This window comes from Entelurus aequoreus, linkage group LG04, assembly GCF_033978785.1.
Source record: "Entelurus aequoreus isolate RoL-2023_Sb linkage group LG04, RoL_Eaeq_v1.1, whole genome shotgun sequence".
NCBI lineage: Eukaryota > Metazoa > Chordata > Actinopteri > Syngnathiformes > Syngnathidae > Entelurus > Entelurus aequoreus.
Window position 1 is genome coordinate 82,738,161 of NC_084734.1, and position 21,936 is coordinate 82,760,096.

General features: G+C 40.0%; 2 protein-coding genes across 2 annotated transcripts in view; both read right to left on the reverse strand.

Annotated features, from left to right (window-relative positions):
- The window catches only part of hspa4b (heat shock protein 4b), a 34,186-nt gene extending 31,691 nt beyond the window's left edge, over window positions 1–2,495 (reverse strand). The window contains exons 1-2 of the mRNA XM_062045862.1: window positions 2,154–2,495; window positions 1,570–1,627 (exon numbers count right to left, since the gene is read on the reverse strand). Coding sequence (XP_061901846.1) covers window positions 1,570–1,627; window positions 2,154–2,260 — 165 coding nt within the window. The 5' untranslated portion in view covers window positions 2,261–2,495. The remainder of the gene's footprint in view (window positions 1–1,569; window positions 1,628–2,153) is intronic.
- Window positions 2,496–10,196: 7,701 nt separating this feature from the next.
- LOC133648024 (cytochrome b-c1 complex subunit 8) lies at window positions 10,197–19,196 on the reverse strand. Its single transcript, XM_062043791.1, has 3 exons — window positions 19,032–19,196; window positions 15,286–15,445; window positions 10,197–10,362 (listed from the first exon to the last, which is right to left on the reverse strand). The coding sequence occupies exons 2-3, from the start codon at window positions 15,437–15,439 to the stop codon at window positions 10,268–10,270; spliced, it is 249 nt and encodes an 82-aa protein (XP_061899775.1). The 5' UTR covers window positions 15,440–15,445; window positions 19,032–19,196; the 3' UTR covers window positions 10,197–10,267.
- Between the last annotated feature and the right edge of the window lie 2,740 nt (window positions 19,197–21,936).

A 21,936-nucleotide genomic window follows, 5' to 3' on the forward strand; every position in this document is an offset into this window, starting at 1 on the left:
TAGATCCACTATGGACTGGACTCTCACTATTATGCTAGATCCACTATGGACTGGACTCTCACAATATTATGCTAGATCCACTTGACGTCCATTGCACCGGTTGCCCGGGGGCTTTGGGGGGGGGGGTCCCCTCCAAGGTTTCTCATTGTTATCCCATTGGGTTGAGTGTTTTTTCTTGCCCTGATGTAGGATTTGAGCCGAGGATGTCGTTGTGGCTTGTGCAGCCCTTTGAGACGCTCGTGATTTAGGGCTATATAAGTAAACATTGAAGGCAGCAGTGCCTGTGCCTCACAATACGAAGGTCCTGAGTAGTCCTGAGTTCAATCCCGGGCTCGGGATCTTTCTGTGTGGAGTTTGCATGTTCTCCCCGTGACTGCGTGGGTTCCCTCCGGGTACTCCGGCTTTCTCCCACCGCCAAAAACATGCACCTGGGGTAGGTTGATTGGAAACACTAAATTGGCCCTAGTGTGTGAATGTGAATGTTGTCTGTGTTGGCCCTGCGATGAGGTGGCGACTTGTCCAGGGTGCACCACGCCTTCCACACATGTGCAGCTGATATAGGATCCAGCACCCCCCGCCACCCCAAAAGGGACAAGCGGTAGAAAAATGGATGGATGGATGGAAGTAAACATTGATTGCTTGATTGATAGGAAACGGATGGATGGATTTGCAGCTTTTTTATTTAGATTTTTTTTTTTTTTTAATGTTGCAGGGTTTATGTCAGTGGTTCTTAACCTTGTTGGAGGTACCGAACCCCACCAGTTTCATATGTGCATTCACCGAACCCTTCTTTAGTGAAAAATAAAATGTTGGTTTCTTTTTAAATTCAAGACAAAGTTATATGTTTTTGGTAACACTTTAGTATGGGGAACATATTCTAAGTAACAAAGACTTAATTTAGAGTTATTTGGTTAGGGTTAGGGTTAGATGGTTAGGGCCAGGGTTAGAGGGTTAGGGTTATAATAAGGCCATGCCGAATAAGGCATTAATAAGTACTTAATAATGACTAGTTAAGAGCCAATATGTTACTAATGTGCATGTTAATAACAACTAGTTAATGGTGAATATGTTCCCCATACTAAAGTGTTACCATGTTTTTTTTACTGGTGCACAAAATGAACATCACCTTGTTCAAAGAACAAAACCAACACAGTGCATAAACCCACAACAAATTACACACCTGCAAATCAGTCTGACTTCTGCTGTTGCCGTATCTATAATACGCCGATAGGGAGAAGTTTTTATCTACACAATGAGTCGGGTGTGTTTTGACCTCCGCCGAACCCCTGAGGCCGACTCACTGAACCCCTAGGGTTTGATCGAACCCAGGTTAAGAACCACTGGTTTATGTGATTGATGTCGCTTTTGTGCTTTAAGTTTACGATCATTTATGTGTATTGGAGTGGACGTTGTTGCGCGCCCCCCCCCCCCCTCCCCCTTACTAGCCACCGTACTTTTTGACACTGCAAATGGCTTTGTGATCTATTTGACATCACTACTACAAACAGCACACTTTCATTTCCAAATATACATCAAGAGGATTAGTCAATAAAACAAATAAAATCATACCTGGCTTTTTGCAGCAGCACCAATGGATCTATTCCGTGGCCCAAAAGAAACACATGCTCTATATATGTAAAAAAAAAAAAAAAAAAAAAAAGAAGACATTTCAGTTGATGGATTATGCAATCAGTCACAAGCAGTTAGCGGTTGATGCATCGGTTTAAAAGTATCGTGTGTTTTTTTTCAATGATGGGGATTTAAAAAGAAGAGCGGATGTCGGGTTTGACAGCCAGTGCACGGCGGCCTCCTCCCATCACGCGCTTTTCCCTACCCGCAGGCACGCACAATATAAAATGGTTAGCCGACACATTCACAAATATTACATCGCGTAACATCACCGTACTGTAAATATCTGAGGATAAAAGTCCCCGCGACGAACCAAAAAAGCGGCGTCTTCCTTCTAAAACTCGCCAGTGTCACGATTTGAGCTAGCATTAGCATTGCTATGTTTCCTGTTGAGAACCCCGTTAGCACGCTAACGTTAGCATTGTAGCTCCAACGCCAGACGGGAGGATCACAGGTGCATCCCCAGCTCGTTAGGCGGGGATACACGTCCCGCTAAACGGAGGGGGTTTGTTGCTCATACTTACGGTGTACACCGGTCGCTGTATTCGTTGGCGACGGTTTCGATCCCACCGGCTCGGGCTACTGCTACATAGCAGTTCAAATATCCCACGTCGAAGCCGACAACCGACATCTTTAACCAGCTAATAGAGCGGCGCAAGCGTGCGGTGGATACGAGGAGTACAGCGGTCGCGGGTTTTGGCGATGGGGAAACGAAGACTCAGCAACCGTGTGGAGAAGGCTTTCACTCAGCGACCGTTGATCCACCCTTGTTCTTGTTCCATGAAGCTGGGCAGCAGCATGCGGTACACCGGCTGATGAGCTACAGCCTTCAGGAATTTTCTATCCGTGTCGTCGACCAATAGCGTGAGAGATCGCAGCATAACGCTGCGCCGCACAGTGGCTGGTGAGAGCATTGCATGAGTTTCCGCCATGTTGCTGTGGCCGGACAAATGCAGTATTTTAACGCAGAGGGGTGTCCAAACTTTTTCCACCGAGGGCCGCAGACTGAACAATTATTAGTTTATTATTTCTGCAGTCAGTGGTCAACAAAATAAACAAACATTTTCACATAAACAAACAGTTGTACATTCATAAATTGAAAATGTTGCAGACCGAAAGGGTTTAACGCAGTGGTCCCCAACCACTGGGCCACGGCCCGGTACCGGTCCGTGGATCGATTGGTACCTGGCCGGCCGCACAAAAAATAAAAAATACAAAAATAAATACAATTTTTTTTAAATTTTTATTTAATCAACATAAAACACACAAGATACTAGAATGAATCAATTTAAGCGGACCCCGACTTAAACAAGTTGATTGAGACTGATTGATTGAGACTTTTATTAGTAGGTTGCACAGTGAAGTACATATTCCGTACAATTGACCACTAAATGGTAACACCCGAATAAGTTTTTCAACTTAAATTGATTCATGATACAGATATACCTGTATACTATCATATATACTATCATCATAATACAGTCATCACACAAGATAATCACATTGAATTATTTACATTATTTACAATCAGGGGTGTGGAGGGGGGGGGGGTAGGATATGGACAGCAAGTAGTGGAGAGAGAGCGAGAGAGAGAGAGAGAGAGAGAGAGAGAGAGAGAGATCAGAAGGCATAAGAAAAAGTATCTGCATTTGATTGTTTACATTTGATTATTAGCAATCCGGGGAGGGTGTTAGTTTAGGGTTGTAGCTGCCTGGAGGTTAACTTTTATTGCGGTTTTGAAGGAGGATAGAGATGCCCTTTCTTTTATACCTGATGGGAGCGCATTCCACATTGATGTGGCATAGAAAGAGAATGAGTTAAGGCCTTTGTTAGTTCGGAATCTGGGTTTAACGTGGTTAGTGGAGCTCCCCCTGGTGTTGTGGTTATGGCGGTCATTTACGTTAAGGAAGTAGTTTGACATGTACTTCGGTATCAGGGAGGTGTAGCGGATTTTATAGACTAGGCTCAGTGCAAGTTGTTTTACTCTGTCCTCCACCCTTGAAAAACTTATTTGGGTGTTACCATTTAGTGGTCAATTGTACGGAATATGTACTTCACTGTGCAACCTACTAATAAAAGTCTCAATCAATCAATCAAAAGCTGTGAATCTTTGGGTGTCCCACGATTCGATTCAATATCGATTCTTGGGGTCACGATTCGATTCAAAATCGATTTTTTTTTTCAATACAAAGCGATTCTCGATCCAAAAAACGATATTTTCCCGATTCAAAAGGATTCTCTATTCATTCAATACATAGGATTTCTGCAGGATCTACCCCAGTCTGCTGACATGCAAGCAGAGTAGTAGATTTTTGTAAAAAGATTTTATATTTGTAAAGGACAATGTTTTATCAACTGATTGCAATAATGTAAATTTGTTTTAACTATTAAATGAACCCAAAATATGACTTATTTTATCTTTGTGAAAATATTGGACACAGTGTGTTGTCAAGCTTATGAGATGCGATGCAAGTGTAAGCCACTGTGACACTATTGTTCATTTATTTTTATTTTTATAAATGTCTAATGATAATGTCAATGAGGGATTTTTAATCACTGCTATGTTGAAATTGTTACTAATGTTGATACTGTTTGTTGATAATATTCATTTTTGTTTCACTACTTTTGGTTTGTTCTGTGTCGTGTTTGTTTCTCCTCTCAATTGCTCTGTTTATTGCAGTTCTGAGTGTTGCTGGGTCGGGTTTGGTTTTGGAATTGGATTGCATTGTTATGGTATTGCTGTGTATTGTTTTGTTGGATTGATTAATTAAAAAAAAAAAAAAAAAAAATTTCAATTAATAAAATAAAAAAATCAATTTAAAAAAAAAAAAGAGAATCGATTCTGACTCGCACAACGTGAGAATCGCGATTCGAATTCAAATCGATTTTTTCCCACACCCCTACAAGATACACTTACAATTAGTGCACCAACCCAAAAAACCTCCATCCCCCATTTACACTCATTCACACTCATTCGCACAAAAGGGTTGTTTCTTTCTGTTATTAATATTCTGGTTCCTACATTATATATCAATATATATCAATTCAGTCTGCAGGGATACAGTCCATAAGCACGCATGATCGTATTTTTTAATGACCACATTTTCAAGCGTTGACCGGTCCGCAGTTACAAAAAGATTGGGGACCACTGGTTTAGAGCGTTTTCTATTCGGGCTTTAGTACTATGGAATGCCCTCCTGGTAACAGTTAGAGATGCTACCTCGGTAGAAGCATTTAAGTCCCATCTTAAAACTCATTTGTATACTCTAGCCCAGTGGTTCTTAACCTGGGTTCGATGGAACCCTAGGGGTTCGGTGAGTCGGGCTCAGGGGTTCGGCGGAGGTCAAGACACACCCGACTCATCGTGTAAATACAAACTTCTCCCTATCGACGTATTACGGATACGGCAACAGCAGAAGTCAGACTGATTTGCAGGTGTGTAATTTGTTGTGAGTTTATGCACTGTGTTGGTTTTGTTGTTTGAACAAGGTGATGTTCATGCACGGTCATTTTGTGCACCAGTAAAAAAACATGGTAACACTTTAGTATGGGGAACATATTCATCATTAACTAGTTGCTTATAACATGCAAATTAGTAACATATTGGCTCTTAACTAGTCATTATTAAGTAATTATTAATGCCTTATTCGGCATGGCCTTATTATAACCCTAACCCTCTAACCCTGGCCCTAACCCTAACCAAATAGCTCTTAATCAGTGGTTCTTAACCTGGGTTCGATCGAACCCTAGGGGTTCGGTGAGTCGGCCTCAGGGGTTCGGCGGAGCCTCCACTGCGGATGTCAAGACACACCCGACTCATCGTGGAAATAAAATTTCTCCCTATCGACGTATTATGGATACCCCCAAATTATGTTCCTTCTAATTTTCCATCTGATTTGCAGGTGTGTACTTTTTTTTGTGAGTTCATGCACTGTGTTGGTTTTGTTCTTTGAACGAGGTGATGTTCATGCACGGTCATTTTGTGCACCAGTAAAAAAACATAACTCTGTCTATAATTTGAAAAAAACAAACATTTTATTTTTCACTAAAGAAGGGTTCTGTGAATGCGCATGTGAAACTGGTGGGGTTCGGTACCTCCAACAAGGTTAAGAACCACTGTGCTAGACCCACTCGATGTCCATTGCATCCGGTCTCCCCTAGAGGTTGGGGGGTTGGGGGGTTGGGGGGGGGGGGGTCACCCACATCTGCGGTCCTCTCCAAGGTTTCTCATAGTCATTTACATTGACGTCCCACTGGGTTGTGAGTTTTTCCTTGCCCTTATGTGGGCTCTGAACCGAGGATGTCATTGTGGCTTGTGCAGCCCTTTGAGACACTTGTGATTTAGGGCTATGTAAATAAACATTGATTGATTGATTGATTTAGGCTGAAGTTGAACACTTATTGCGCCTAACCCTATAAACAATGTCAAATACAAGATGAGCTTTCAATAATTATAAACTTTCCTTTGCACAGCATATAATAAATACACATTGTACACAACATAAATACTGTTCAATTATATACACAGTAAAGGCATGTGAAATATCCTTGTACACTTGTTATTTAAACGGGCGGATCGGTGCGGCGTCTTCAGTAATGCGGACGCTGTATCGATCCGTTGTGGTGAAGAAGGAGCTGCGCCGCAATGCAAAGCTCTCAATTTACCGGTCCATCTACGTTCCCATCCTCACCTATGGTCATGAGCTTTGGGTTATGACCGAAAGGACAAGATCACGGATACAAGCAGCCGAAATGAGTTTCCTCCGCCGGGTGGCAGGGCTCTCCCTTAGAGATAGGGTGAGAAGCTCTGTCATGTGGGAGGAGCTCAAAGTAAAGCCGCTGCTCCTCCACATGGAGAGGAGCCAGATGAGGTGGTTCAGGCATCTGGTCAGGATGCCACCCGAACGCCTCCCTAGAGAGGTGTTTCGGGCACGTCCGACCGGTAGGAGGCCACAGGGAAGACCCAGGACACGTTGGGAAGACTATTTCTCCCGGCTGGCCTGGGAACGCCTCGGTATCCCCCGGGAGGAGCTGGACGAAGTGGCTGGGGAATGGGAAGTCTGGGCTTCCCTGCTTAGGCTGCTGCCCCCGCGACCGGACCTCGGATAAGCGGAAGAAGATGGATGGATGGAATATAGTGCAAAAGCTAATGTATAGTATGTATTGCATGATTGTCCAGTTTTGCCTGAAAGGGAGTGGGAAGAAGATCATTTATTTAATCCCACGCCCAGTTCTCATTCAGTGATTATTCCATTGAGTTTCACTGTTACTTTGATTAAGGATTATAATACAAATGTTGTATCATAGTGGCATTACTACAGGTAACAATAATTATTACACTGTAACAATAATTTGTATCAACAATGTAGGAAGAATGAATATACCAACAATCAGGGACGTGCACATGATTATAGAGGGGCAGGGGCTCAAAGTCAGAAAAGGGCAGAACATTCTTTTTTGGTCCTTTACACAATATGGAAATTAATGTAAAATTAAATTTGCTAATTGGAAGCTAACTACTTAGCTGTGTGATTGCCATTTCTTTTGTGTCAACAAATTATTGTCATAACGAGTTAATTCACATTATCATAGGATTGGAAGACATGAAGACTGGTTTATTATTAGGCTATTTATTGTTAAAGATAAGCACTTTATCATTGAACATTGAACAGTGCAACATGAACTTTGAAAAAAAAATACAACAACAAATACCCAAATGGAAATAACTTCAATGTGAAAATCTGTCCTTCTTCCCTTAACTTGATGAAAACACCATCAAGTTGTAACTTATGGTCTTTCTCACTTAATGCTCAGACTAAACAACTGAAACGCAATACAGGGCCAAAAATATGGACCAGGGGCCAGTAGAGGGCTGTAGGATGGAGGCCACCCATACCCAAATATGCTCCTCAATGTAAATTCAGGGCTTCCATGAAATGCTGTGAAATCAGTGCACAATCAGTAGCCAAACCTTCTGGGGGCCTTAAAGCAGCAACCTTCTGGGGGCCATGTCCCTGTAGATGGTGATCACGTCATTGTGATTTATGACTATGTCTTTTTCAATGTAGAGGAGAAGGAGATCAGACCTTTTCTGTATCTTTTCTTTTTTTGGCATTGTGCTGCAGGCATAATCAACATGAATCAAGTTTAAATACAGAAGGTAATATTCCTAACAGATAACCTACATCTTATATCCCCAGAATGCTGAAATTATTATTATTATTAATAATACTAATAATAATTATTATTATTGTCATTATCATTCTTCTTATTATTATTATTGTTATTATTATCATTGTTATTATTATTTTGTTAACCCACACAGTAATAGCAAAGTCACAATAAACTTTATATGTAAACCTCTACTGTGAGAGAAATGTGATCCGCCGTAAACACAGTGCATTTTATTTTGAAAATTAACCCGGTGTTTTATTTTGTACACTAAATCCTGTTCCGCACGATCCGCTCTGTGCGGAATTGATGTGCCGTGCTCAATTGATGCGCCGTGCTCCGACGTCCGGCAAAAACAGAAGCTGACACATTGAATAATAGAATAATACAGCGTTTTTCTGAAATATTACCCATATTAGATGCTGAATAAGTGGACGGCGACTAGACCATAACATAACTCACAGGTTCAAGTTGCTCCACTGTCACGTCTCAGGGGCGCAGTTGGCTCTCTCTCCTCTCACTTACTCACTCACTCACCCTCTCTCTCTTTCTCTCTGGCCGTAGCAGCAGGCTCAAACAACCGCGTATTACAAGAAAACGCGGAGGTTTTTTTTACATCCCAACACACACACACACATGCAGAGGGCACTTTTTAAGACGAGGCAAAAAAGGGCAGGGGCTCAAGCACCCATTGCCAACAATGGTAATAGACAAAATACCAACAATGGTAATAGACAACATAGCAATAAGCCAAACTTATTTTGGATCAGGGGCCACATGGAGAAAAATGTACTCCCAAGTGGGCCGGACTGGTAAAATCACTAACTTAAAAATAAAGACAACTTCAGATTGTTTTCTTTGTTTAAAAATCGAACACGCACATTCTGAAAATGTACAAATCATAATGTTGTTGCGTTTTTTTTTACACTTACATCTCGCGGTTAATAAATGGTAAATGGGTTATACTTGTATAGCGCTTTTCTACCTTCAAGGTACTCAAAGCGCTTTGACCCTGTTTCCGCATTCACCCACACACATTCACACACTGATGGGGGGAGCTGCCATGCAAGGCCCTAACCACGACCCATCAGGAGCAAGGGTGAAGTGTCTTGCTCAAGAACACAACGGACGTGACATTGTTGGTAGAAGGTGGGGATCAAAGCAGAAACCCTCAGGTTGCTGGCACGGCCACTCACCCAACAGTGCCACGCCGTCCACGTACAATACAATAGTAGTGTGCTTTTATTTGTCATAATTTATACATTCCAGTTAAATGATGTGATAATGTTCATCAGTCAACTCATTGGTGTTCATTTTCAATCTATTAAGATAAAAAATAATATAAAAATCAAATTACAGGATGTTATTTATGTAGTTTGCTCATTTTCCTCGACTGGGGCACTAACATCAAGTGGTTTATTTGGTAGCATCATCAACAAAGATACAAAGAATTGCTATTGCGACATCTAGTGGACATATTTAGAACAGCTGTTTCTTTCATTCAAAAATTTCGGCTCATTTTTATACTTACCAAACTCATCCCGCGGGCCGGATTAAACCTGTTTGCGGGCCTAACGTTTGACACCCCTGCTTTAGATCCAACTTCAGGTCGATCTTCGAAGATAAAGTTAAACAGGTTTTCGTTTATGCCCTTTAGTTAAAGAAAACACAATATCCATCCATCATATGCAACACTTTCCCCAACAAATATTCCGAAGTAGAATATTGCATGTGAAGTATTTGGAGCCTTAAATAGGTCAATAATTCATAACATTGATTTTGATTCATTAAAAAAAATATCCCACTAAATATTTAGAATATCAAACCATTCATCATAAAAATGTTAAGTCATCAATATTTTTTTTTTTACTTTCAACATTCAAACCTCTGGATCAACTTTAGATCTGTCGATTATATTTTTTTTGTATGACCTTTTTGTCATTGAAAACAAAATATGCAATATCTCACCAAAAATATTTCTAAGTGGACTATTTGATGTCAAGTAATTTGAGCATTTAGTAGGTCAACAATTACTGATACTGGTGTTGTTTTATTTTTTGAGCAATGACAGCTTAAAAACAATTAAACAGCCTGCATGGCAGCTTTGTTATTAGTCAACATTGCACCTTTTACTCAGTACATTACACTTGTTTGCCCTTTTTTTTCCGCTTTATACATTTTTTTTGTAATAGTACTTTTGAGATTAGATGCAAGCCGCATTTTAGACACCCCGGCTTTAACAAATGTACTCATACTGTACTACTGCCAAACATATGCATATCTTAAGCTCCTTGTATAACAAATTGCCTGAGGTAAAAGCCTAACTATTCCTCACAATTTACAAAAAAATTATGAGCTTCTCATGAGATAAAGCTGGAACAAAAATTAAGCCTGAATTGATTTCACATAAATACTTTTCCATCTTTATTGGTGAAACAAGAGTTAACAACCCGGGAAGCTTCAGAGATTATTCATCGTTCTCGTAGTCAGCAGGATTCTTCCTCTTTTGCTGCTCGAAAACACTGTTGCCCCACGTGTACGTCACGTACATGACTGCCATGGCTGGAAAAATAAAACATAGCAGAAATTGCTTTAGTTTACATATTTGCATAGGTGTAGTAATAACACCTTCATTAGCGCAGGCGTCACAGCACTATATTGACACAAATATACACTTTACATGAATGACATGTAAAGCTACACAAGCGAAAGGAAAAGCAAGATATAAAAAAGGCACAAGTGACATAAAACATTTTGAACAGACTATAAGGAATTGTTGCAACAAGGGGAGAATTGATAGGATTAAATAAGATCGGCTTCTCCCGATTCCTCTTTAGACACGTTAAATTGTGCTCGTGTAAACATATGACGGCCTTTAATATAACTTTGTTCTGCGTTTTTGAACCAAACTAAATCCTTACTAGGGCTGGGCAATAGGACTGCAAACTGTATCACAATTTAAAGGACTAGTGAAAGCCACTACTACCGACCACGCAGTCTGATAGTTTATATATCAATGATGAAATCTTAACATTGCAACACATGCCAATACGGCCGGGTTAGATTAGTAAAGTGCAATTTTAAATTTCCCGCGAAATATCCTGCTGAAAATGTCTCGGTATGATGACGTTTGCGCGTGACGTCACGGATTGTAGCGGACATTTTGGGACAGCATTGTGGCCAGCTATTAAGTCGTCTGTTTTCATCTCATAATTCCACAGTATTCTGGACATCTGTGTTGGTGAATCTTTTGCAATTTGTTTAATGAACAAAGGAGACAGCAAAGAAGAAAGCTGTAGGTGGGAAGCGGTGTATTAGCGGCCGGCTGCAGCAACACAAACACGTAGCCGGTGTTTCATTTTTTACATTCCCAAAAGATGACAGTCAAGCTTTACCATTGGCCTGTGGAGAACTGGGACAACAGAGACTCTTACCAGGAGGACTTTGAGTTGGATACGCGGTACCGTGAGTATGCAGCTGCGGCTTCTAAACATTTGATCGCTTGCCCGTACGTGCGTGCCGCTATGTGCATGTCACATACGTAACTTTGGGGAAATATATGTGCTGTATGAACTTTGCGGAGGTGAATGGTACTTTGGGCAGTGGGATTGAGTGTGTTGTGCAGGTGTTTGATTTGTATTGGCGGGTTATATGGACGGGAGGGGGGAAGTGTTTGTTATGCGGGATTAATTTGTGGCATATTAAATATAAGCCTGGTTGTGTTGTGGCTAATAGAGTATATATATGTCTCGTGTTTATTTACTGTTTTAGTCATTCCCAGCTGAATATCAGGTCCCACCCGCCTCTCACAGCATCTTCCCTATCTGAATCGCTTCCACTGCCCTCTAGTCCTTCACTGTCACTTTCCTCATCCACAAATCTTTCATCCTCGCTCAAATTAATGGGCAAATCGTCGCTTTCTCGGTCCGAATCTCTCTCGCTGCTGGTGGCCATGATTGTAAACAATGTGGAGATGTGAGGAGCTCCACAACCTGTGACGTCACGCTACTTCCGGTACAGGCAAGGCTTTTTTATCAGCGACCAAAAGTTGCGAACTTTATCGTTGATGTTCTCTACTCAATACTTTCAGCAAAAATATGGCAATATCGCGAAATGATCAAGTATGACACATAGAATGGACCTGCTATCCCCTTTTAAATAAGAAAATCGCATTTCAGTAGGCCTTTAAGTCTTTTATATCGACAATTATTAGGGGTCTAACAATTCCTTTTAACACTGATTTGATTCGATATTTGTTCAGTTTCATTTCATTTCGAACATGCATACGATACAATGTAATGCATCACATATTTTCTGTTTCATTACAGCACGTCCGAAAAGGAATAGGAAGAAGCAGAGCTTATTTAATCCTACCCCTTTTCATACCATAGCAATTTATCCTATTTCCTTGTTCTCTGTAACATAACAGTGAATAAATAAATAATATACAATAGTAAGTAAACAAATATTAAATACATAAATAACATTTATCTAAAAAAAAGACAAAAAAAGGGTTCAAGATGTTAATCATAATTATTGTTCTGTGTACTTTGTGAACACTTGTAGTTTGAACAGTCTCTTAAACTGGATATTAGTGATTTGTTTGATTTATTTGCTTAATCCATTCCATAATTTAATTCCACATACAGATATGCTAAAGGTTTTAAGTGTTGTACGAGCATACAAATGTTTTAAATTAGATTTTCCTCTAAGGTTATATTTCTCCTTTTTTGTTGAGAGGAATTGTTGTACATTCTTGGGTAGCAGGTTATAGTTTGCTTTGTACATAATTTTAGCTGTTTGCAATGCACCAAATCGTTGAATTTCCACAGTTGTGATTTAATAAATAAAGGGTTTGTATGTTCTCTATATCCAACATTATGTATTATTCTAATTGTTTTTTTTTGTAACACCGTTAGTGAATGAAACGCACATTTGTAGTTGTTTCCTCATATTTCTACACAATAACTGAGCGCGGTTAAGGTGCTGTGGTATTATCAGTCTTGGTGGGAAAGAGCTCCTTGCAGAATTTACAGACCACAATAATCTGACTTCAGTCCGTTTTAAAATATCCCAAAAACTGCCATAATGTCGAGGTAACTTTTCAGATTTCATCGACAATTTCTTCCCTCTCTGTAGCACTCAATTTAAGTTTCTCTTTTCCCACTCAAGAAACAACCGTGAGACAATAGAGATTATACTGTTCACTGATTGGCTTTCAGTGTGTCACTTTCACGGATCACTTCCTGCGTTACTCGGTCAACAGAGAGCGAGTGCCTTTGTCCATGCAACCAACCTTTATTCGCAACTTCAGGTTTCTTCCGATGAAAAAGAAAATATAAATTACTGATAAGTTTTATCAAACACATTTTTAATGATATATATTATGAGTCTTTTGTGACATATAATGATTGTTCTATCGCCCAGCCCTAATATTCATTACCATTTTTAAAGTTACCCAGAACGGTACAGTGTAATGTACTATGTAGCGGGCAAGTCAAGTCAAGGAAGGAATTATAAAGGCTTAAACTGGGATTTCAAGTAACAGTTATTTTGCAGATTTTCATCTCGAGCTGGCGTAAAGTTGGTATGGTATAGAAGGTAACCCCTGCGATGGATGAGTGAACTGTATCTACGCACAATATAATCTGCTGAAATGGCCAAAAGGTGACAGGTGATCATGTCAACGTAACACTTAAAACAATCACAATAATGAAGCTTGAGTTTGTTTTGAAGTCGAATATCCATATAAGACCATGAATCATAATGAAACACGTAAACAGACTAGATTGTACATAAACCAGGGATGTCAAAACTTTTTTCCACAGAGGGCCACACATTGAAAAATTTAAGCATGTGGGGGCCATTTTGATTTTTTAGTTTTTAAAGCCAATACAATATTCAGATTTTGTTTATCCTTTAGGGCTCCCTTAAAAAAAAAAAATATATATATATATACATACATACACACACACACACACGTATATATACATACATACACACACATACACTACCGTTCAAAAGTTTGGGGTCACATTGAAATGTCCTTATTTTTGAAGGAAAAGCACTGTACTTTTCAATGAAGATAACTTTAAACTAGTCTTAACTTGAAAGAAATACACTCTATACATTGCTAATGTGGTAAATGACTATTCTAGCTGCAAATGTCTGGTTTTTGGTGCAATATCTACATAGGTGTATAAAGGCCCATTTCCAGAAACTATCACTCCAGTGTTCTAATGGTACAATGTGTTTGCTCATTGGCTCAGAAGGCTAATTGATGATTAGAAAACCCTTGTGCAATCATGTTCACACATCTGAAAACAGTTTAGCTTGTTACAGAAGCTACAAAACTGACCTTCCATTGAGCAGATTGAGTTTCTGGAGCATCACATTTGTGGGGTCAATTAAACGCTCAAAATGGCCGGAAAAAGAGAACTTTCATCTGAAACTCGACAGTCTATTCTTGTTCTTAGAAATGAAGGCTATTCCACAAAATTGTTTGGGTGACCCCAAACTTTTGAACGGTAGTGTATATATGTGTGTATGTATATATATATATATACGTGTGTGTGTGTATGTATATATATATACATATAGATATATATACATATATATCTATATATATATATATATATATATATATAACACAGTCAACACTCAAATCTATAGATCAACTTTAGATCTGTCGATTTAAAGTTTTTTTTTATGTTATATAAGTCAAAAATGAATATTATTGATGTATTATTATATTTTGAGCAAAGACAGTTTTCAATTTAAAAAAATCCTGCTATAATTCCCAAAGTTTCAAAAGGGTTCCATTCATAAAAGTGCGAAAATATGTAATACATTATTTTTTTTACTTTCAACCCATAACTTCAGATCCATCCGTTGATTGTAATTTTTGATGATTTTTTAAATGTTTTTTCTTGTTTGTTTTTTGCCCTTATTTGTCACAGAAAACTTACCCAGAAATACCAAAGTGGAATATTTGCTGTGAAGGATTTAGAGCCTTAAATAAGTCAATAATTTGACTTCTATTTTTATTCAATATTCAATTTGAGCAATGACAGCTTTAAAGAAAAAAAACAACCTGCATGGCAGCTTTGTGTTATTAGAGTCAAAATTGCAACATTTTCTCGTTACATTTCACCTGTATGATCTTTTATTCCACTTTATATTTTTTATATGAGTATTTTTAAATGTGCCGTGGACCGTTAAACTTGTTTTCTTCTTCACCCCGATACAGATCATATTTGATAGTTGGCATCTAAGAAATTCCACGCAGCGACGTCCTATGGATTTCACATATCGCTTGGGCTAAAAGTCCCTAAAACGAGGCTTTGTCCATGCCAACAAACACTAGCCATAAACAGTATCCCATGTAATCGTAGCCACTCCCGTAATGTCATTATTTGCAATGACACGACCATGTAAATCCTTAGCCTGCCAAAAAGTATTAAAACGTGTTCAACTTTAACTTACGAGGGGCAACTTTGAAAAAAGACCCAGTGAACCTTCTCCACACATTAGGGATTCCTTTGGAGAAATAGTTGGCGAAGGCCCTCTGCTCAAAGGGGGACAGACTGTACGTGATTACATGTCGGATCCTGGCCAAGTCTCCAAAGTGGCGGCCCATGCTGATCTGAAAGGTGACAAAGAGGGATCGGTGACATGGTAAAGGTACAATTTAAAGGCTGATGCGTGGAGTAAACATGATTACAAGACAGGTAATGTAGGCAGAAGGAAAAACGCTAACGTGACTGTAAATTGTTGTTTACATTGTTTTGGACATTTTCTAATCATAGAGACGCAACACAAAACGTTGACATTAAGGCCACGTTTACACTAAGGTTATCCAGGGTAAATCCCACCTAACCTTATCCTTGTCCACACACACACAATGGTCGTTTAAGACCCCCTCCCCCCTCCGTCAGCCGGCGCAACGCGACCTAATACGCATGCGCGGAAAATGCGCACGTCATAGTCATCTCCAGTGTTGCTTTGTGTGCAAGTTCTTAAATGTAACTTATCTGAACAATATCCAGTGTTGTGGTATTTCAATTAATTGGTATACAGTTTGCTGTGGGGCCCAATTGTAGTGAATCACACCTGAGCCATCATAAATTAATCAAATCTTTATTGAACACGTGAAAGTACACAATGTGACAAAGAACATTTGACAACAATCAATCTAGGGATTTAGATATCTGCGGCCGTACTTATCAAGCTTCTTAGAGTGCCATTTTACACTTAAGTCCTGAGAATTTGCGAAATTTAGTCCTACTCTCAAACTTAAGAATAAAAGCTTTTTATCAACGTTCTTAAGTCTAAGAATCACTCCTACTCTCCACGATATTTAAGAGACCTTCAGAGGTGTCTTAAGTGGTTAGGAGTTGCCAGCAGGGGATGGCACTGAGGCGAGAGAGACGTGCGCGAACGTTCAGGGAACGGAACAATGTTTTTTTTTTTTTTGATGACGAGCAGCTGATCAAACGGTATCGTTTAGACAGAGTGGATATTATTTTTGTCACAGATTTAATACTTTTCGATTCCTTGTTGATTTCTGCATGTGTCTGCAGTGGGCTAGTATATATAGAGCCACCCACACCAGTTTCAAATTAGTTGCCTAATTAATGAATTGGAAAGAAAATGTTATGACAGTAGCGTATGTGTGTGGCCGTGAGGTGAGTGACGTCAGTGAGTGTGTGGGCGATAGAAGAGAGGGAGCGGTAGCGTGAGTGCCGGCGGGGACTAGTTTGTTTTGTATTATTTTGTAGTTTATTGTCAAAATATACACTCCCATTGTCCACTTAAATATTTCCAAGATATTTCTTTATTCTTAGACAATGGATTCCCTTCCGTGATTGGTCATTTCTATGGACACAGAAATGACGTCACCTAAAATTCCGTTTACGGCACATAGTAATGTCGTTATTCAGCTCTGAGTGTGACACTTAAGATTCAGTCCTACACTTCGCTGAAAGTGTGAGTAAGACGCTTGACAACTAACTTTTAAGTGCAGCTTTCAGCGAAGAATTTATTTACTCTTAAGTCAACTCTTAGCAGACTTCTTAGGAGTAATTCTAAGAAGCTTGATAAGTACGGCCCCTGGTCAGGACACTCCTCACTCTTTTGCCTTCACCTTCATTGTCCATTCCTTTTTGGTGACTGTATATACTCTGGACCTAGACGTTAAATCCGCGACATACATGGCGGACAATAACTGATACAGTCTGCTTTGCCAGTCCAAAAGCATTCGCTGTTTTCCGTAGTTAGTCTTCCCTCGACGGCCAGGTAATACAAAGCACACGCTACCTTTTTTATCACATCCACGGTAACCCGCATTCTCGTTGACTCTCCTTCGACAAATGCACAAAGTTTTTCGGTAAGTAGAATCACAGCTGACCTGGACATTCAAAAGTTCTCTTGCCGTCTGAGAAGTGTTGTATCCCAAATAGCTGCAATCGCTTTCTCTTTAGGTATTCATGTGTGATTTCCACAAGCGTCTGTACATGTAGAAGAATGAGAAACACGAGCATGTCTGGATGACTCGCCTCCATCTTTCCAGTGGTTAGCTCCGAGTTACGAAACCGCTTTATTATGAAGCTGGCTGTGGTGTGTTCTTTCTGACGTCACTTCCGGTGTGGGACTGCTGTCTTTCTGGCGTCACTTCCTCTCCGAACTCAGTTTGTAAACGATCAATGAGTCAATACAAAGCTAAGAGCCGGAGATTCAAGAAATACACTTACCCGTGTAAAAAATTGTTCGTGGAGGGGAATCTTAAACCCTGGTTTAGTGTGGCCAAAACAGGGTTTAGGCTAAATAATTATTTGTTTAAGGGGTTATCCTGCTTAGTGTAGACCAGACCTGGGCAAATTAAGGCCCGGGGGCCACATGCGGGCAGTTAAGCTTTTCAGTCTGACCCGCCAGACATTCCCATATAATATTTTTTTAGATATTTAAGATGAAAAGTGTAGCTGCCATTATGATGTGCAGTGATGTTTTCTAATGACCGTAAGTCTTGAACTATACAAAGTATTTCAATGGTTGGAATCTGCGCTTATGGATGATATACTAGTTACTATGGTAATCTAATTAGTTACTATGGTCATCTAATTAGTTACTATGGTAATCTACGTCACAGCAGCTCAGACGAGGCACCAAGCAGTGTGGGCCGGAAGCGTTTCCACAGGCGCGGAAGGAGCTTTTCACAACAAAGTTCTAAAGCTTAGTGATATATCAGATTGTAGGTGGGTTTATTTTGTACCCTTCGCGTTCATATTTCACTGTTTGTTGCATTTTTGTTACGTTTCACTTGATTGTAAAATATGTCGATCGAAAGGGGGCGTGTCATTTATATTTTGTCAATATTCAATGTTTTACCGTTCATAGAAAAATTTAAAATTCCATTACATTTTTAAGGCGGTCTGTCATATAATTTTTAGCATTCAATCAGACATTATTGTGAAGTTTTGTATTAGTGTCCCTAAAAATAGATATACCGGCCCCCAGACACATTTTTGTCTCTAAATGTGGCCCCCGAGTCAAAATTATTGCCCAGGCCTGGTGTAGACATAGCCTAAATTAGAATCCAATAGTATTGTAGTGGATTCCAGGGGCGCGGTGGGTCTATTGGTATAGTAGCTATGCCAACAACTTAAGGGTTCCGGGTTCGATTCCCGCTTCCACCAGCCTAGTCACTGCTGTTGTGTCCTTGAGCAAGACACTTTGCCCACCTTCACCCTGTGCCACCTAGTATAAATGCAGCTTAAAGATGTAAAGCACCTTGAGTCTGTAGAGAAAAAAGTCTTATATAAATATAATTCACACAATTCTGAACAATGATTGTAACCAAGCATACTTTTGTCTACTCCTGCTTTGCAATCTTAACCTATATTTGCCCGACACGAAATACGCCTTCCTATCAACAAAAACATCCTACTTTTAAATCCACACTCGACTAATGTATATTTAACCAATATTATGTTAAATGATTGCGAAACAGGAGATACGTTAGTCGTGCTAGCTAAATATTAGCATTAGCATCGGTGCCCTGGCCAGAGTACAAACATGAGACCTTGAGGCGTTTTCCCAACTAACGTTTAGAAAAAGGACATAATAGGTAGGCTTATGTAGCTCTTGGTGAGTGTTATGTCGGGTAATCGTCAAACTCAGCTGCAAGAGCGCCAAAGTAAGGCATTAGTTTCGTGACATTGAGATTTACCTACCGTGCTACTTGGTTCTCGTCGTTTCCAAAAGGTTGTTTCCAGTCTTCTTCTTCCTCTGAGTTGTAGAGGATTGGAGCACCACGTTTAAGACACACTGCCATCTAGCGGCCGAGAGGCTACCACACGGTACGGACAGAAATGTGTCTTTTTAGGCAACACAACCAAAATGGATTTGCAACCAAAAATAATTTGCAAACAAAACAAATTGTCAGTTTTATTGTTCGGTATCGCCCACTTATAGTCATTAGCATAGACATCTTATAAGTAGACGCAGCGTCGACCGCTACTGCCTTCTGGTGCCGACGAGACGCGGGGCCGCCATCTTGGAGTGGTGATCCGCTCCACTCAGTGCAATTCATTTGGCAGGAGGAATGAACTGTCAGCGCATTTAATTCATTTTACCTCACTGAATACCACTGATTTTCACGCGTTTTTTTGTCATACGTGTAGCTATGATAAAGGACACATGTTTTGGCGTGTTTTATTATTCATAGTTTGCTTAACAGTAATAACAATAAAGGTTTTAACTCATTCTCTTTCTATGCCACATCAATATGGAATGCACTCCCAACAGGTGTAAAAGAAAGGGCATCTTCATGCTGGACCTTCAGAAAGCCTTTGACACCGTTAACCACGCTATACTGTTGGATAAGCTCAGAGCAATCGGATTTAACAAAACCTCATGGAGCTGGATGCAATCTTACTTGGAGGGGAGGGAGCAGGTGGTAGAGGTGAACGGCACCGTGTCCCCCCCCTCTCGGTGAGCTGTGGAGTCCCCCAAGGCAGTATATTGGGACCTTTACTGTTCCTAATACACATAAACGACATGTCATCGGCATGCGACTGTGAATTGTTTTTGTTTGCGGATGACTCTACCTTGCTGGTATCCGGCAAGGACAAGTCACAGGTGGAGAAAATCCTCAGTGCTGAGCTCTGTAGAACTTGCACCTGGCTCGCTGACAACAAGCTATCCATACACTTGGGTAAAACAGAATCCATCCTGTTTGGGTCCCACATTAACCTTAAGAAAGTCAATGACTTCACCATAAAAGTAGATGACATTGTTATCACCAGGAAAGATGAGGTCACCTACCTAGGTTCCATTCTAGAGGCTAACCTTTCCTGTGATAAAATGGCAACCAAGGTAATCAAAAAGGTTAACCAACGAACGAGATTTCTCTACAGAATTTCCTCTCTGGTCAACAAAAGCACCTAGAGGATTCTGGCGGGAACTCTCGTTCAACCCTTTTTCGATTACGCATGCACCTCCTGGTACCCTAGCACCTCCAAAACCCTCAAATCTAAACTCCAAACATCTCAGAACAAGCTAGTCAGGTTACTTCTAGACCTCCACCCCAGATCACACCTCACTCCTACCCACTTCTCTAAAGTGGGCTGGCTCAAGGTGGAGGACAGAGTTAAACAACTTGCACTGAGCCTAGTCTATAAAATCCGCTACACCTCCCTGATACCGAAGTACATGTCAACCTACTTCCTTAACGTAAATGACCGCCATAACCACAACACCAGGGGGAGCTCCACTGGGTGGATGGGTCAAATGAAGAGGACAAATTTCACCACACCTAGTGTGTGTGACAATCATTGGTACTTTAACTTTATTCTGTCTTGACACTTTGTATTGATATTTTGTATTACATTCTTCCCTTAAATAATGTTTACAGTGATTGTTTTATATGTATGTCGCTTTGGATAAAAACGTCTGCCAAATACTTAAACATAAACATATATAAACACCTGAAAGTCTTTATATCAGCTAAAACCACCAATCTGTTTCACTGGATTCAGAATAAAACCAAATTCTGTCTTACCCAACAATGTTAGTATTTGAATATTGTTACTTGAATACTTACTCCTGATTACAACTATACTGTTAAGAAAGTATTGTCTTATACTTTGTCTAAAATGAGAATGCATCATAATCAGTGGCGGCTGGTGAATTTTGTTTTAGGTGTGGCTGAAAGTTTGTAAACCAAACCCCTGTAGTGGGGTCATCCTCACCCAGAAGATTTCTTTGTGATTTTCACATACAAATGAAGCATTCTGGTGCATTCTGACAAAATAGAACGTTTCACAGGTTTGCAGAGAACTATATAAAATATGCACACTGAAAGATGGCGGCCGAATTTCTCGCGTCACAGCAGCCAATGCTGTGTCTACTTATAAGATGTCAATGGTCATTAGTATTTTCCTTCAAAATGTGTTGAGGGCGGAAGTAGGCTAACCAATAAAAAGGCTTCTAACATATTGCTAACTGGAGACCCCGTCCACAAGATTGAAGAGTCCTAACACAAAAAGATTTGCAACCCCCCCTCCCGGCCCCAGAAAAAACGTTTGTAATCAAAACATTCATTAGCAATCAAAACTTAAAGATAAATGTTTTTTTTTTTATTTCAAAGCCATTTTTTTGCAAATATTTTTTTTGTTCAGTTGCATAAAAAGCAGTGGCAAGCCGTGCGTTTCCCACCTAGGCCTTCAGTGATGTACGACTTCAATGATTACCTCTCACAATACCGTAATTAATGTCCCCACATGGCCATTGCTGGAGAAATACTATACAGAAACACATTTACGCACTACTGGGCATTGATCACCTCGACAGTGTACAAAACGGGTTATTTTCTGGCGCATTTAAAAATCAATAAACCCGCATCGGCAAATAAAACATATCTTATGTGGTACTGTCAAAATTCAAATTGCAAAAAACATTAAACGTGAAAAAAATAAAATAAAATTTGATCTCACAATTTATAGCACCCACTCGACGCCGTATTACCCCAGTCGGTTGATTTGAGTGGAAATGGCGCGCATTTCCCCATTTCATCGCCCACCTCGTCTCACAAGATGAAGTTTCTCTTAAGTATTCTTCTTGAAAATGGCCTTGCAA

What these genes read in the sequence shown, in the direction of transcription:
- LOC133648024 (XM_062043791.1), bottom strand. Translation starts at nt 15,439, where the DNA reads ATGGGCCGCCACTTTGGAGACTTGGCCAGGATCCGACATGTAATCACG. An exon ending in TTTTTTCAAAGTTGCCCCTC is followed by an intron (nt 10,363 to 15,285) that starts GTAAGTTAAAGT and finishes TTATTTTTCCAG; the next exon opens with CCATGGCAGTCATGTACGTG.